Source organism: Diadema setosum, chromosome 1 (assembly GCF_964275005.1).
Source record: "Diadema setosum chromosome 1, eeDiaSeto1, whole genome shotgun sequence".
In the NCBI taxonomy this organism is placed as follows: domain Eukaryota; kingdom Metazoa; phylum Echinodermata; class Echinoidea; order Diadematoida; family Diadematidae; genus Diadema; species Diadema setosum.
Window position 1 is genome coordinate 15,196,204 of NC_092685.1, and position 18,034 is coordinate 15,214,237.

The window sequence follows — 18,034 nt, forward strand, 5'->3', positions numbered from 1 at the left end:
TTTGTTTTTTTTAATACCGCTGCGTACCTATTTCATTCATTGAAATCTTTGTAATCTGTATAAAGCGATGACACCCTTTACATACACATGTATCATTACTTTATTTGTGTATTTACTTTATGCATTACTTGGTGTGGATTTTCGTAACAAAATGTTCTGTGGTCCGACAATTTGTACAATAGATCGAAACCAAATAAAGCAATAAAAGAGATACCATAGAAAGTGTTACTATCAAACACAGAAATATAGTTTCTATCAATGTGATATAGCATTAAGTTTTACAAGCCTCATTATACATAAGATGTAAGACGAGTGCTGCAGTGACTTTTGAAATGTGATGCGCCTTGAACAAGGCTAATACCAATAAAGAGGTCCGCAGCAAGTTATCGCTCTCAGATCAAGACATGGCTTCCCAATCGTGGTCTTTTTGCAACGTTGTTGTGATGGTTTGGGTGCGATCTGCCAGGAATGGAGCGGAACATTTGATTGTCATGATGTGGTGATTGGGTTGAGTCGTGACAAATTGGGACCTTGTCCGGGAAAATGAACAGACAAGCCGTTTTCTTTCGCATGTTCCATGCGGATTGTGGTGAGGACTCTCACGTCTGGTTGTACACGTGTGCTGTAAGTACGTAGTGTATAGCGTCGATGGTGTATAGGCTCATGTCGTATCGGGCCTATGTACCTGCTTGCATGTAGGTTCTGTTAGGCCTCATGCGTTTTGGTGAGGACTCTCACGTTTGGCTGTACACGTTTGTTTTTAGTATGTAGACAAGTGTATAGCGTCGATGACAGGCTTATGTATTGGGCCTGCATTGTTTGCATGTTGGTTTTGACAGGCCACATGCGTTTTGGTGAAGACTCTCACGTTTGGTTGTGCACGTTGTGTATAACATTTATGCTGCGTAGGCTTTGGCAGTCATTGACTGTGTTTGTAGTTTTCAGACTACATTTTGTGTGAAGGCCTAGTGCAGATTTTGGTGAGGATTCTCACGTTTTGGACGTTTGTCGTTTTTGCATGAAGGTCTTCTGTAGACCGATTTGGGTGAGGATTCTCACGTTCAGTTGTGTGCGTATATAGTGCATAGCGTGGGTATTGCGCATTGGGCTCGCACGTGTTTTGTAGTCGCAGACGGTCGGTCTAGCGCGTCGTGTGTAGGGCTAGTGCAGTTTGTGAGTGTGCGTATGCTGGATGTGTATGTGTGGGGGCTTGCGTACACATTGGCTACGGGTCACGCCGAATTTTCTGGAAGATTAGCCTCGGTTAAAGGCTTTGATATATTTTCCTTAGTTTGCACAATCGTGCTATGTGGTCGTTTGTAGTGAGTGTGTATACTCATTCTATGTCCTTAGATCACATGCTAATGTGATGCCGTGGTGTTCTGATTGTATGCCTGATTCGAAGGCTTAGGGATTTTGATGTTTTTTGCTTATCGTAGAAAATTTTTGCCTGTTCTGCGCGTGTGACTGGGTTCATGCATACATGTGTACTCATATGCAGTGCATTTCTTTTGTTAAGGCTTTGTAGTTTTGTGAGGATTTGTGACTTCTTGCAAGTTTTGATTTTGATATTCCCACAATGGCTGATGTCGTGCAGAGCTTTGTTGATGAACCCACTCAGGAAGGTTTTAATAACCTGAGGAAGGCAGAACTGGTGGAAGTTGCTCGAATTTTAGAAATCCCGATCAAAACATCGGATCGAAAAGCAGAGATCAAGGACACAATTTCGGAGTTTTTTACCAATACTGGTATTTGGCCTGCCTCTTTGTCAGAGGATGAAGCAGGGACAGATGATGGTGAAATTATCACACCTTTGGTAACCCCTGCAGAAAGTGAATTGAAGAAAATTGAGATCCAGCTTCGGATGAAGCAGCTGGAAGTCGAGGCAAAGAAAATAGAACTCGAAATCAAGTCAATCGATGCAAAATCGAATGAACCTTCTTCCAGCAGTTCAGCAAAGTCATCAAAATTTGATGCATTAAGGCAATCTCAGTTGGTGCCGAAATTTCGTGAAGACCGGGTAGAAGAGTTTTTCCAGCACTTTGAAAAAGTGGCTGTGAGTTTAGAATGGCCCAAGGAAGTGTGGCCGACATTGATACAGAGCTCGCTGGTAGGGAAGGCCCAAGAGGTCTATGCGTCTCTCACTATCCAAGAGTGTTCTGACTATGAGAATTTGAAGAGTTCCGTGTTAAGGGCGTACGAGTTGGTGCCGGAAGCCCACAGGCAACTGTTTCGGAATTATAGGAGAAGGGATGATCAGACATTCGTTGATTTTGTGCAACACAAGCAGACCCATTTTGAACACTGGTTAAGGTCGTCTGGTGTTGATGATTTCCACAAACTGAAAGAGTTGGTATTGTTAGAGGAGGTGAAGAGGTGTGTTCAGCCAGATCAGCGGCAGTACCTGGAGGAAAGGGAAGTGAATGGTGCCAGGAGAGCTGCTGTCCTCCTTGATGAGTATGTGCTTACCCACAAGGGTACTTTCAAACTTTCTTCAAGCAAGAAAGGAGGCCAGGGTGTGCCAAGAAGAGGAGCTGTTGCTCCAAGCATTCCCAAGCCCGATCTTGATCAAAAGCCGAACAAGGCTTGCTTCTTTTGCAAGAAGGACGGACATGTGATGTCAGCTTGCTGGAAGTTGAAGAAGAAGCGAGAAAAAGAGGGGATTAGCAACCCCAAAGCATTGCCAGATGCTTTTGCTATCACTCGCACAGAGCATCTGCCATCGTTTGAACGGGTGGCAGAGAATTACAAACCTTTCATATCTTCAGGGTATGTTAGTTTGACGCCTGATAGTGAGCAGGTTCAGGTTCACATTTTGAGGGATACAGGAGCATCACAGAGTCTCCTGTGTGCAAATACATTGCCATTTTCGGTTGAATCTTCTGTGGATTCAGAAGTGTTTGTGAGGGGAGTTGAAGGTGGGAGTGTCCGAGTGCCTCTTCATAATATCGAATTGAAGAGCGATCTTGTCAGTGGCTCAGTTGTAGTAGGTATTTTGCCTACATTGCCAGTCGAAGGTGTCACCTTATTGCTCGGCAATGATATCGCTGGAGAGAAGGTTTTGCCTCACTTTCTCCCAAGTAAGACACCCGTGGTTGACGAAGCCACAGAGAAATTGGTTCAGGATATGCCTGATGTGTTTCCCTCATGTGCTGTTACCAGGAATGGAGCGGAACATTTGATTGTCATGATGTGGTGATTGGGTTGAGTCGTGACAGAAACAAGTCTCACGTTTTTCGATGCTGCTATTTGTCATTCCCGTGAGTCACTCTTCACTGTGTTTTTGTTTTTGTTTTTTTGTTACCTCCGCCAAGGGGGGAGGTTATGTTTTCGTTACCGTTGGTTTGTTCGTTAGTTAGTTCGTTAGTTCGTTTGTCCGTGTGCAAAATAACTCAAAAGGTAGTAACGGATTGGGATGAAACTTGCAGGAAAGGTTGAGAATAATTTTTTGGGAATTTATGAAGGATTTTTGATATTATGGCAGGTAGGGTCAATGAACTTGGGAGTTCAGACTGCGCGTATTTGAGGTTTGCATGCGCGCACTAAAGTGCGTGCTCTAGTTTCTGTTAGGGCAAGGCGCGCCGTGCAGCTGACGGTTTATGACGTAACAAAGGCTTCTATATTGGGAAATCAGGCGACTTTCAAGTACAGGTACGTATGGGTGGAAATCACTGATATGGAAGAACAAGATCAGTGGTGAAAATGAGCTGCATGCTTGGCGGAGGTCTGCGCTCTCAGAGTGCTTCTCAGTCAGACCGCAACGCTGCTGTAAATGAGCTCAAATCAAAAATTTATCGTACGCGCAGGTTTTTGCGCATGTCCTTCTCAGCACCCGAGATTTTGCGAGATAATTCAGAGACAAAGTGCATGGTCTACGAGATTCACTTATTGACGACATGAAGATCTACTATCCTTGACTAATTGACATGGTTTGTGAATATTTGAAATAAATCACACCTTTTGATGCTTACATTATACAAAATGAGCTTATGATACCATTATTCACATCTCTGCATTATATCGATATTTTCCAAACGACCCTGAGACAAATTAGAACAAGGCTTTCTATTTATTGCCAACCCGACCCGTTCATAGGTTGAATCAACACATGAATGATGGTCAACGTTTTAGATATACTTGTTATAATAGCACAGTAAGAACTGAATTGGTCCATCGCTTAGAAACCAACGAAAATTGAAATTCTCGTCGAGTAAAAATCATAGTGTGGCAATTTGAGATACATGAATGATCATGCGCTCCTAAGGTATCATTAGATAAATTACTCAGCGATGTATACAGTGGATTAATAAGGAATAATTATTCTAATACCAAATAGAGAACCCCAAAGAACTCATATGCGCAAACTTAGTGCTAGATCTTTTATTATTGATTTGTATCGCTGCTCTATCTAGTTGTGCAAACAAAGTTCAAGACAAAGTTGAGCTGTCGATCAGAGTGGAGTGTTGTTCTTGTTGTTTACGTGGAGATCTTGTCGCAGCTGCAGTTGCCTGAACCTGAGCGCGTATACATACATTGTGCGCGCGCACACACACACACACCATAGGGTCCTACACTGTCATCTACACACAGTGTATTACTGTTATGTAGAGTACACGTTTACTGTCATTCCGTGAGGTTCGTTCAACTCTCCACTCAGAGGGAATTAACCAATCAGAAACGCGTATTCGCGGCAAACTGAAATCTCGTCAAAAATTAACTGTACAACGCAATGATTTATTCGCCAACCTGACCCGTTCATAGGATCAGTCCACATAAAATCATTATGTTTTCATAGAATGATATTTCCTCTTTCATTTTATACCTCTTCCATTTTGGTCCACCTTAATTTCGTTGGTCTAGTGTACCCCTTAAGAAAAATGAAAAATATGCAAATTTTGTGTTTTATAATTTCCTTGTTCAGTATATTTTATATGTCATAACCTTTTAAGTGGTCGAATTTCATCAAAGTACAACTCTTCAGCTTTTCATCGATGTATAAATCATGAAGATTGATAGTGTCGTTTAGATTTACAGAGACTCTAAAAATGTGGTCTCCCAGCTCATTACGTATTCATGTCCGCGAGGTCCATGCATACGCGTACGATAAATGCGAAGGCTTTTCAGGACGTTGCGGTCTGACTGTTCTGTAGTTACCTCCGCCAAGGGAGGAGGTTATGTTTTCGTTACCGTTGGTTTGTTTGTTAGTTAGTTTGTTTGTCCGTGTGCAAAATAACTCTAAAAGTAGTTAACGGATTGGGATGAAACTTGCAGGAAAGGTTTAGAATGACACAAGTAACAAACTATTAACTTTCGGTAGTAATCCAAGAATTTTGGGGGAATTCATGCAGAATTTTGATATTTTGGCAGGTATAGGGTCAATGAACTTGGGAATTCAGGCAGCGCGTATTTGAGGTTTGCATGCGCGCACTAAAGTGCGTGCTCTAGTTTCTGCTGGGGAGAGACGCGCCGCGCATCTAAGGGTTTATGACGTAACAAAGGCTTCTATATTGGGAAATTCAGTGGGTGAAAATCTGCTTGGCGGAGGTCTGCGCTCTCGGAGTGCTTTTCTAGTTTGTTAAAAAATGAAAATGAGCTGCATGCTTGGCGGAGGTCTGCGATCTCAGAGTGCTTCTCTAGTTACCTCCGCCAAGGAAGGAGGTTATGTTTTCGTTACCGTTGATTTGTTCGTTAGTTCGTTCGTTTGTCCGTGTGCAAAATAACTCTAAAAGTAGTAAATGGATTGGGATGAAACTTGCAGGAAAGGTTGAGAATGACACGAGTAACAAACGATTAGATTTTGGTAGTGATCCGAGAATTTTGGGGGAATTTATGAAGAATTTTGATATTTTGGCAGGTATAGGGTCAATGAACTTGGAAATTCAGGCAGCGCGTATTTGAGGTTTGCATACGCGCACTAAAGTGCGTGCCAAAGATAGTAGAGATATAAGATACGAAGGCGCGCGATAAAGATGGACACAAAATGGCTACCCTACATGACGATACAAAAGAGAGCTAAGTACAAACTCAGTACACCTAGGAACATCATTCATTTCGAAAGGTAGTGGTATTTTTATTATCTTAAAAAGATTTAAAAATTATAGTCGTAGCTTTTTTTCGATTAAGGGGATTACTTTGAAGAACGAGATTTTAGAGTAATAAGGATTATTTCGTGGAGGTAAAAATTTGGCAACAACATGATCTCACAATCAAAGACACTTGATAAACAACAACATCTTCAAAGACAGCGCGTCTCAGGCAAAGACACACATCACCCTTGCACATCACCTGAAGCCGCTGCTGCTGTTAATCAAGCGTCAAGGCAGCGCGTCTCAGGTGATGTGCGTAATACGCTTGAGGACCGCGCGCTGTCCATTTGTTTTCTACAGGATTAGCGCGCACTTTCGTGTCTTATTAGTTAAGCGTCTTTGGTGCGTGCTCTAGTTTCTGCTGGGGAGAGACGCGCCGCGCATCTAAGGGTTTATGACGTAACAAAGGCTTCTATATTGGGAAATTCAGTGGGTGAAAATCTGCTTGGCGGAGGTCTGCGCTCTCGGAGTGCTTTTCTAGTTTGTTAGTTCGTTCGTTAGTTACTAGTAGTTCGTTAGTTCGTTCGTTTGTCCGTGTGTAAAATAACTAAAAAAGTAGTTCACGGATTTTGATGAAACTTGCAGGAAAGGTTGAGAATGACACAAGCAACAAACGATTAACTTTTGGTAGTGATCCGATAATGTTTTGGGAATTTATGAAGGATTTTTGATATTTTGGCAGGTACATGTACACTCTTAGAAAAAAAGGTTCTTTCGAGCACCATTAAATGGTTCTCAGCACTGTCACAATAGCGACACCCTTTTAGGTGCTCGTGAGAACCTTTTTTAAATGGTGCTTGTCGGCACCTTTTGCAAAAGGTGCCCATTAGAACCTTTTTCCCGATGAAATGGTGCTCGTCAGTACCATTTAAAAGGTGCCCATGGGCACCTTTTTGACTAAAGATGGGCACCTTTTTGACTCTTTTCAAAAGGTGCTCATGGGAACCATTTCATTGGAAAAGGTTCTAATGGGCACCAATGTTAAAAGGTGCTGACAGGCACCATTTAAAAAAGGTTCTCACAGGCTCCAAAAAAGGTGTCGCTATTGTGACAGTGCTGAGAACCATTTAATGGTGCTCAAAAGAACCTTTTTATTTTTTCTTAGAATGTAGTATGTGAATTGATGTCTGTGTATTTTTGGTGTGTTTCACATGTAGTGCTGGTAAGGTGCTTCATTGGCACCATTCTTAAAGGTACATTACCTATCTGCATTGAAAATGTGCATCACAAACTCATTTGAAATGAAATGAATTCATCTGAATTTCATCTCATCAGTCAAACATACGTTCAAAACATGTATATTAGCAATACATTAGCATGTCACACATTATCATTGACACTGGAAAAAAAAAAAGAGCAAGGATAACACACCCATGCACACAGAGTTTAACAAGCATGAATACATGTGCATGACATTCACCAATATTTTTTCATGAAACATTACTCAATAACTGAAAACCATAGAAATTTGCTCTTTCACAAATTCGCAAAAATGTATTTATTCACCTTCACTTTTACAATCTAAAGGTGAGGTTTGTATTTGTCATGTTATAATCAGTCAAATATTCTTAACAAAATATTTTCATTTGTTCACTATTACAATTCTTTTTCCACAATATTTGTCATTTGTGTACCGAGCAGTTCTTGAAATACCATCACACATCTCTGTACAGATGATATGAAATAGCAAGAGGTGCATCAGGCTTTTGAAATACATAACAAAATTTCTAATTCTCTGTGAAATGATTCCTGCATGGATGAGATACAGTAATTGTGTCAGTCTCAAGAAAGGCAAAGGTCAAGTACATTACTTAAGTAGTATGAGGAACTTTTTCCACATATTTGCTAGTTTGTTCGGTGTTGGTTTTTTTTTTAAGCATATTTGTCCTAAAAGCAACTACAAAGGGCAGGAAAACAATTCCATTAAACAGGACCTTTGGCATTGTCACAGAAAACATACATTATATTGCAGGTATGATACTTGGGATAGGATAAGCTTTACACTTCTTCACTTCACTTCACATTCATAACGTCGAGTATTTGAATTAGCTTATCTTTGTTTGTATACGAGTGACCTTTTTTGTTGTTGTTGTTCTGCAATTTGAAAGCACCATAGACACATCTATACAACTGCAAACACAAGAAGAGTATCAATTCAGGTTAATCTTGACTTCTGACAATTTACAGCATGTCCTACGAAAACACACATAAAAAAAAAACAAGAAAAAAAGAGAAAAGAACACATTGTTTTATAATGTGAAGGATAATAAGAATCCCAAGGGGAAAAGAGCTAGGATACGACACCCACACAGTTTCACAAGCATGAATGAACAAAATTCCTCAACCATGATCTAAAATATGTAACATTGGGAATCAATAAAAATTTACACTTTTTTTAAAAGCAGAGCAACAAATTCATTAGAGTAAACTATATATGATGCAGGCCTAAAGCTGAGGTTTGAATTTGCTGTTCTATAACCTGCCTATGACAATAATATGTTGTTAGCATTTTTCATTTTGTTCACCAAATTTGCCAACAGTCTTTTAAACACCACCACCACGTACATGCACATTTTGTATTTCTGCAAAAGCAATATAAACTGGTGACAAGAGGTGCATCAGTGCTTTGAAATAAATTACATAATCTTCAATTGTCTACCCAATACGTAATTCCTGCGTGGGTATAAATGCAATAAGTTTTACCAGTCTAGGTGCAAACTTTAAAAGTGTGCAGAAATCGACCACACAATGACAGGAGAAGTATAAAGAACATTTTCCGTTTGTGCTTTTAAAGTTTAGAACTATGAATGACTCCACTTCTCAGATTGGCATGTAGTCTGATCTCGGTACGTCTACCCTCCCCCCCCCCCCCCACCCCCACCCCCAATACAGTTGATTCAAAGCTGTTAAATGCAAATCATAGTGAAACATTATCACTGGTACATTGTAAGTTCAAAATACATGTACTGTATTGGAATCATAACAAAACATATGTGACCCTCCATCACACAAACCAACAAAAAGTCGCCTGACATGAATATTTGGTTGACGGCAGATTCTGAAAGAGCAGCTATAAAATGTACACTATAAGTCAATGCAAAGGGACTTACCTACCCTATCTACATATTTCTCAAAGGTTTTCTCTGGCAGCATCAGTGTTTTTTCTTTGACTCAGCTCATTCTTGGCTAGCGTAGGTTTCTGGTCGATGCTGTCAATGGGCTATCGGGCTAAAATTGTCATTCTGATCGATGTATTCTGTTGGTCACCCAGATCATTCTTGACTAGCCCAGGGTTCTGTTTGATGCTGTCAACGGGCTATCACGGGCTGTCATTCTGATCGATGTATCGTCTTAGCCACACAGCTCATTCTCGACTAGCCAAGGGTTCTGGCTGATGCTGTAAATGGGCTATCCCGGGCTCTTATTCTGATCGATGAATTCTTGTGGCCGCCCAGCTCATTCTTGGCTAGTGTTAAGCCTGCGACGGTTCTGGCCTATGTTGTCAACGGTCTGTCACGGGCTGTCTCTCTGATCAATGTAGAGTCTACCTTTTTCCCTAACCGCACCAGCGACCCAAACACGTACGTTCTGCTTCATCGTCCCGGCCGGAGTTACTTGTTCCCTGGTTTCTGTGCATGTTGGTGTGTCCACTTCCCTGACATATGAATTGAAAGAAACAATAGACCTACACCGCGTTAATAAAACAAAGTCATTGCTATAATTCGATAAACAGAACACGGCATTTCATGACGTGACTCCTTACTTAGAACAAGCCTGAAAACACACTGAAGAGATTTTGACCTACCAAGTTAGGCCTACTGGGCTGTAGACAGACCTCTATTTATGGCTCTATTAAACGTTAACAATGACAGTTATAACTTACCGTATAGAACAAAAGTTATTGCATGTACCGGTAGACCTTACCATGTTACCCCGGGGCGCTCCTTGTACACAGTTATCTTTGCGTTCGGCATTCGGGCTGTGTTTCGGAGTTAGTAACGTTAGACTCTATTTTTAATAGGCATAAACGTACATGCAGGCCTAACTGCGACCAGCCCCAACAGTGTGTAACTGTGTACACGGAGCGTCCCGGGGTTATATAATGCAGGCCTAGCTAAGTAACTTAGCCCGGCCCAGTCGCTGTAAAAACGTGACAGCCATGCTCCGGCCCCGCACGGCGTCTGTTCGGGCTAGCCCATGGGCCATTGCTATGCCAAATTTCTAATTGTAAAGTGTTAGGCCTAACATGTTATTGTTAGATCTGGATGTACTGTACCTGGTAAACATTACACAAGATAGCAGCTTGGATCAAATTAGATCTAACATTAACGTTAGGATCTAGATATAGCTAACCGTTCACTGACTGAAAACGAAAACTGAGTGATGAATCTAACTTGATTTTGTACCAACGAATGTCATCTAAAAATGAGATAAAACCACATTAAAACTAAAAATCTTACCTATATTCTCCTAAATTGTGATGACTGCCATGGCGAAAATGGAATTGACAGTGACACGTTTCCAGTCCACTTCAGACAAAATTAATGTCTAAACGTAGCCGGGTGCCGTTCGTTATATGGGTGTGATACTGGTGATGTATGTCCACAGCCGTCTGCAGCTTGCTGCGTCAGCTGCATGCATGGTATTGTATTGGTACTCTCCTCTTTCTGCCGCTGTGGTGGTAGGTTTGCATAGGCGCGCAGCAGGCAGGCAGCACAGGGCTACATATAGCCGCGGCGCGTGCCGCGGCGGTTACATAGTCCTACAGTGCAGTACTAGTATGTGTACGTGTACGCGTACGCATATCTGATCGAGCGCTAAAATTGGATCGTGGCAGCTGTCAGTTGGCACGCAGCCAAGAGAAGTCATTAGTCTACGATAAAAACAATTTTATGTACTTTTTATTATCAAAGCAGTAGAAACACATACAATATTTTTGTACCAATACCACAGTTTTGGTGATTCTTACATCTGGCATTCGAATATACAGCAAGGGGAAAAATGAAAGTGGACCTAAAGATATTGTTTGACCTGCAAGAGTACCACAAATAACACTCGGGGACTGGGTCGCATACTAGCAAATGGTGACGAACGGAACCATTTCGATTGGGAACCATTTATAGGTGCTCATCGGAACCATTTTGCGAGAACCATCTGATGAGAACCATTTTGGAGCCGACGAGAACCATTTGAGAACCTTTTTTTCTTAGAGTGTAGGGTCACTGAACTTGGGAGTTCAGGCTGCGCGTACTTGAGGTTTGCATGAGGTTTGATGAGTCTGAGAATTGATCTTAATATACGCTAGCCTCTTCGTCGTGGACGGAATGGATGTGATTGATGTAATACAAATTCATTCTGTAGATTTTTGTACTTTTTAACGGAATCAATGGAATCAATTTTAAAAACCGATGTTAAAATCTTTAAAGACTGTATGATAAATGAAATAAGTTAAATTTAGCACCATCAAATAGTGTAGCTATGTGCTATCTAAAGAAGCAATAAATTACTTTGGCTGCAACTCTTTATAGCACTTAAAGACACAAGACCAAATACGCTGTATGCTAAAAACTGAATTGCTTACAAAACTGATAGATAAAAAAAAACAACAACAACAGGAGAAGAGAATATAGGGTAAATGAAATATCAAACATCAAGCTACATGGATATGCACATTTCAGGTGTAACAAGAAGAAGATTGTCATCATATTTTTCTACAATGTTTTGATGATAACAATGTTCAGTGCCAACTGAATTTTTGCAGGAAGCAGCGACGCCAAGACGGAAAAAGACCTGGTCAAATGTCTCAAAAACAACTACGGAGCACTATCTGTATTACCTGTGAGAAATCATACCCAAACAGTTACCGTACTCTTCAGAATGCTGGTATATGAACTCATAGACTTTGTAAGTATATCATGACGTATAATTATTATCATCCAAGAAGGTGACACTCGCCTATCCTTTGTTAAAAAAAAAAATGAAAGGGGCAGACTATAGGAAGAAGACAAAGAAAACAAATTGCGGCGATAAGAACATGATAGCGCCCGTTTGACAAAACAGAATAACTGGAGTCGAAAGGGGCCTGAGCTTTTGATCTTAGCAGAATCTCCGTCAGAGGCAAAATGACTGTCATTTACTCCACTGGATCGCTACTATTGGATGAGGCAGTCTCCAGCAGTTTTTCTTTCTAAAATATGCTGAGGTAGATATGAAGTAATTAGCTTGGACAGCACCAATATTGAATCTTCTTCACTGTTGGTTTTACCTTCAAGAGGAAACACATTTCTTTGTCCTTTTCCTTATGAAGTCTCCTTAAGATAAACGGTATTTAAGGATTAAAAATAAGCAGCCATCAAAGACATAATCTCACCACGTGACCCACAAAATAGACCCAAAACTCAATCAAAAACTTTGAGACCTAATGCTTTATCTTATCATAAGGAGAATATTCCTCACAAGCATTGCTTTTCATACTTTCCTTTGTTCCACCTTCTTTCTCATTGGCTCTTGCTGTGTAATGAATTGTTTTTATCGTTATGCAAGCTGGTATTATACCCTGTCCTACTATTAATGCTCTTATCTATATTAGTGTGTTATATTTTGTTGTGGAGCAAAACAAATAAAAGAATGAAACGAAAGAAACAAATTAGTTCCCGTAGATTATATTGGAAGGTTAGGATTCCTCGCTGACGCTAATATGTTGATTAAAATGTTCTATTTTTCTAACAAAGATCTCAAGCCAATTCTGTTGAGTATTCTGTATTTTTCTATATTACCGTTGGCTGAGAATAACTAAGATCAGAAAGGGGAAAGAAATCCCAAACCACCTTCACTGTGTGCTCATCACTGCTTTAAACAATGTGTTTAAATGACATTAGTCTAGAGCGACAAATTTGAGTTATGTTTCACATTCGAAACGTGAAAGTATACCAGTCACTGTAAAATATGCTAATCTGTAATGTCGATATCAGTAATTAAGGTTTTTACAACCTCACGATAAGCCTGCAAGTTATACAATTTCATTGAGGAATGAGATCAACAAAATCTTTAATGTGAAAATCAAGAAATCAGGGAATGTCTTATAAAAACAGCTTTGGGCTCAATCTTTCCATCTCTTTACTAACAGTTTTGTGGTTCGTAACAATTCCCTTAGATCTCGGCCTACTGGTCGTTTGTTAACTTTTCAAAATATTTCTGTGGCTTTCATTTCGTTGCCTAACAGGACCAAACTCAGCAAAAGATAAATATCCGTTCAAATATGAGAATGGTGAGTTAAATTCCTTTTCCTTGCGTAAACATGACCCAAACAGCTTTATATATATATATATATATATATATATATATATATATACGTAGCTTTCTTTCTTTTGGTCGCCGTCACTTTCTTATACGTCTCATAGACAGGGCTTTCAAAGTCGGCATGACAGTTCATTATTTCAGTCAGACTGAATCGATGGCAAACGTCATTCATGTTGGAGGGCTGTGATTTCAAGCCTAAAATTTCACTCATACACCCGTAATCGAGCGCGAAGCGTAATTAGACATTTTCAGCAAAATAAAGAGCCTTCCCATGGGAGGACAATAAGCCATCCATGAAACGTAATTGTGTGGGACCGTGCCATACCTTTTTTTTTCGTTTTGCTGAGACCGGTCGTGCATTTAGACAGACCATTTACATTATGCCAATCACTTTCATTAATTGCAGGTATGGGTGGACGAGCATTTGCAGTGGGACCCGGTAGAGTACTCGGGACTCCAGAACATCACGCTAAAAATAGCTGAGATTTGGCGGCCTGATCTCTCGCTCGACCAGAAGTATGACCACGCTCTTAGGACTCGAAACCGTTGCCATGACGGCAGCGGGCGACATTCGCTTAAAAGCCCGACAATTTTTTCCCCCAAACGACCGAAAAGATAACAAACAACAAATTTGTGTTGTGTTCATACTCGGTAGTAATTCAGGCGCTTAATGCATTTTTAACACGTCGAAAGCTGTGAAAAGGCGTAAAAAGAGAAATTGCAACAATATTACACCAATTGACGCTTAATGCGTAAAATTAACTGCATCCCTGGAAACACATGTCATTATCATTTCATGGGAACAAGTTATTGCGGGGCATCAACCCCTCCTACAGTACTCGCTGGCGCCACAAACCCTTATTTATACACATGGTGTTTTTGTGGGGGAGGGGGGGGGGGGTTATCCATAAATTTCCCGTTGATGAGATGTTTGCAATGTTAAAAAAAAAAGTTTAAAGGGATCGTATACTTTTGGTTGAGACCTGACTTCAAGGTTTCTAATATTTTGGGGTGAGATAATGAAAAACCACACTTATGAAACATGAAAGAGCATGTAATTCCAAGAGGGGTTCAACATTTATTTCACGAAAATTGATTTTTTAATGTCTGAGATGTCCAAAATAGAGCAATAGAAATAAAAGGTGGGACCCACCTTTTATAAGGATTGCTTTGTTTTACTTTGTTTTTGGATGTCTCAGCCATTCCAAACCCCAATTTTCATTCAGTTAACTTTGAATTCCTCTGAGAATGGTATGCTCTGTATTATTTCATTGGTGATTTCTTGGTATCTCGCAAAAACTTAAAAGCCCAATCCTCATCTCTACCAATAGTATACCATCCCTGTAATATGATAATGATATCCGTAACGTAAAAAAGAAAATATTCATCCCATAAAGATGTAATTTTCCAAAATTAATAAAGGCCCCAAAATGCAATGCCTTATTAATCACACTTTACATTATAGTGAAAACGGAGATTGTATCATATTAGTCACGTGTATAATAACCTATTCGCAAAATATCCACAGTGTATATCTTTCTTTTTTCTGTGCAATCGTGATAAAACAGCAGATGACATGTTTTATGGCCTTTTCACACATACGCGCAGACTGGTTGTCGACCTCCAGCAAACAAAAGTTTATGGCAACTATCAGCAACCAACTGGCTACCAAACCCACAAATTTTTGTTGCTAAAGAAAGTGAAATGTACTTTTTTTTTGTCGGAAAATGATATAAAATATGAATTGAATTGAATTGAATTGAATTGAATTCTTAATCGATATGACCGGATATCGACCGGTTGCCCATTTGCTGACCGTGCGAGTGCTCTGAGAACGGTTTGCGAACAACAACAACAACAACAACAACAACGACAATAAACCATTGCTCGCGGAAGGTTTGCAAATGGTGGGCAACTGGTCGGCAACTTTTATGAAGACCACTAACAATTGACCGCCGATTGGTCTTGGGCTCGGCAACAATATATTGCTACAGGTTTACAAACGTGTGAAACTGCTCAGAAGTGCTATACCTACTACCTGCCAATGAAAAACCAACACGGTTCTACCCAAATAAGTAGTACAGTACCTGACACGAGGACGCGGCACGTGGACGCCGAAGCTCAAGAAAACGTGATAGTAGCTTTTATACATGTGGTCTGGTCGGCTGCCACTTGGCAAATGGTGGCCTATCAATCCAATAGTCTTCATGCCAAATACCAGAAATAACTGAAGACCAATCCGAAAGAGATTGGCAACGGTTCGGCGACTAGTTGCCAACCTTTTCACGACCAAAGAGAGAGAAAAACAACTACAAACCAAAAGAAAAACAAGATAAAAAAATTTCGCCGACCAGTTGGTTGTCAAAATTTTTTTTTCGATACAGCATTGAAAACGTCTAGCCGACCAAAACCGCTCGCCGCCACCGGCCTCAGACCACTGACAATCGTTTGCGACTCCCCCCCCCCCCCCCAAAAAAAAAAAAAAAAAAAAGAAAGAAAGAAAGAAAGGAAAAAAAAACCCTTTTTTATGACCTGTGACAACCAACTGCCACCCAGTGATTTCAGAGGTCGTAGAATGGTCGGTGACCGGTTTCGTTTATATGTGACCAGGGTCAACGATGAGGTGAATTTCAATGTACGTTATAGGGACATTTGTTCATATCTCGTTCAATATTTATTCATAATATTAGCAACAACAAAAAAAAAAACGCTGAAACTATATACTTTGGTGTCATGGAATTTTGAAAAGAAAAACTACTGCTATATCGAAAAGAAAGGAGAAAAATAGATTTCTTCAGCCATTCCTATATCACTCCCCTGCAGCTTTTCTTGCATTAAATTTTAACTCTTTTTTTTTTTTAAATTGGAAATCATGTGCAATCTTAAGACACATTGCATATTCAACAGGTTCACGTTTCTGCTTTCCTCACTTAATCCATTCTTTGCCAATGAGTCAAATAAGTACAAATTTTAGGCACAAACCTACGGACAGGTAATTAATTTGGCAAAGAGAGGGTTAATGGAAATGTAATTTCCGGGCTGCCTTCCAGTATCGACAAGGACTTCATTAGCATCGCAGAGAATTACGTGACGGTACGGTACACTGGCCGGGTGGACTGGTTGTTTCCTGCCATTACGACCTCGGCCTGCAAGATCGACGTAGAGTTCTTTCCCTACGACGTACAGCGCTGCAATTTGACGTTTTACCCGTGGACTCTGGATGATCAAAAGGTCTAATCAATTTTAGATATGATTCATGTCATTTAATGATCCAAAATGAATTATGCCATCCCCACAGTACATATATACAGGTCACTTCAGATAAACAAGAATCAGTACCAATCGATTTTAAAATGATGAAGAACCAAAACGAAAAGAAAAGGATTTGTTGAAATAATCCCAGGATTGTGAGTCATTTCACGGCCAATACCATAAATAGCTTGTTAGACTCTAATGAATCATTATGTGAGATAATGTGTTAGGTTTTTCTGTCTGAAACTTCGCACATGCTACTCATCATAGAAATTTTTACGAATCGCACACTTTTATTCCGTTAATACAGCTGCCCAACCGAGTAGACTGACAACCATAATTCAATGAGAAAAGCATGTCCAGACCTGAAGAAGAAAGACCTTATATGCGTGTCTTTTATTGAACACGGGTACTTTCTGTTTGCGAAACAGTGGTGGTGCCTTGAATCAAATGATGCCCTAATTGGCTGGATGGCAGATTCTTACTTAACGTGCCTTGTATGGTTTAGGAAGAGCCTACGTGGCGTCACCCACTTAATGAAGGCGACGAACTCTATAATCAGAGACTTCTTATACCAGTTTATTAATCTACTTTTCACATAACGAGATAAATCATTGTCAAAGCATTTAAATCAATAGTGGCGCTTGCGTCTGGAGTTTGTTTGGAGTGGAGTTAGTTGGTGCCGAAAACTAATGAGATTCTATGTATAAATGGGTATACAGCTCAAGTAATGGAAGCATCCAATAGATAAACAGGATATGATATGGTGTAAGGTGATTTTTTTTTTACATGTTTTCTTTTCTCTTCTTCAAAACTGAGCCCATGGAAATCATTATCCTCGCTACTCAAAATCCTATTCCACAGATGCATTTCTACGCCATGGCCGACGAAGATGCCAGCCAAGAGAGGTACGTGCAGAATGGGATCTGGAATCTCCAGGATACCCGAGTCAACAACATCAGCATAAAGTACCCCTGCTGTCCGTCGCCCAACGACCACGTGGTCTACACCCTGACGTTTCGGCGCGAGTCGTCCTTCTACACCATCAACATCGTGGTGCCGTCCTTCTTCCTCATCGCTCTCATGCTTGTCGGCTTCTGGCTCCATCCGGAGTCCGGTGAGAAGGTGACCTTTGCCATGAGCAATCTCCTGGCCCTAATTCTCTTCCAGCAACTCGTAGCCGACAACATGCCGCCCATAGGGGAGCCTCGGTCCATCTTGGGTTAGTATGATACTGATATTGTAAATATATACGTCAAGAATGCGAATCACTCCTTATGACAGGCTTGTTACGCTTTTTGTTCTTTCTAGAGCAGGAATGGTAATGAAATTAATTTACCCGGAAGGTAGATTATGAACGAACATGAAAAAAGAAAGGTGATGAGAGTGACTGAATA

At 40.4% G+C, this 18,034-nt stretch overlaps 1 protein-coding gene and 1 long non-coding RNA gene across 2 annotated transcripts in view; both read left to right on the forward strand.

The window, feature by feature from the left end:
* The first annotated feature begins 577 nt into the window (after positions 1-577).
* The window catches only part of LOC140237244 (uncharacterized), a 60,132-nt gene continuing 42,675 nt past the window's right edge, over positions 578-18,034 (forward strand). The window contains exons 1-3 of the mRNA XM_072317191.1: positions 578-624; positions 16,436-16,616; positions 17,502-17,859. Of these exons, the coding sequence (XP_072173292.1) occupies positions 578-624; positions 16,436-16,616; positions 17,502-17,859 (586 nt within the window). The remainder of the gene's footprint in view (positions 625-16,435; positions 16,617-17,501; positions 17,860-18,034) is intronic.
* On the forward strand, positions 11,907-13,899 carry LOC140227358 (uncharacterized). The gene is made up of 3 exons (XR_011901046.1): positions 11,907-11,990; positions 13,309-13,353; positions 13,792-13,899. It is a non-coding gene; the product is annotated as an uncharacterized lncRNA (long non-coding RNA).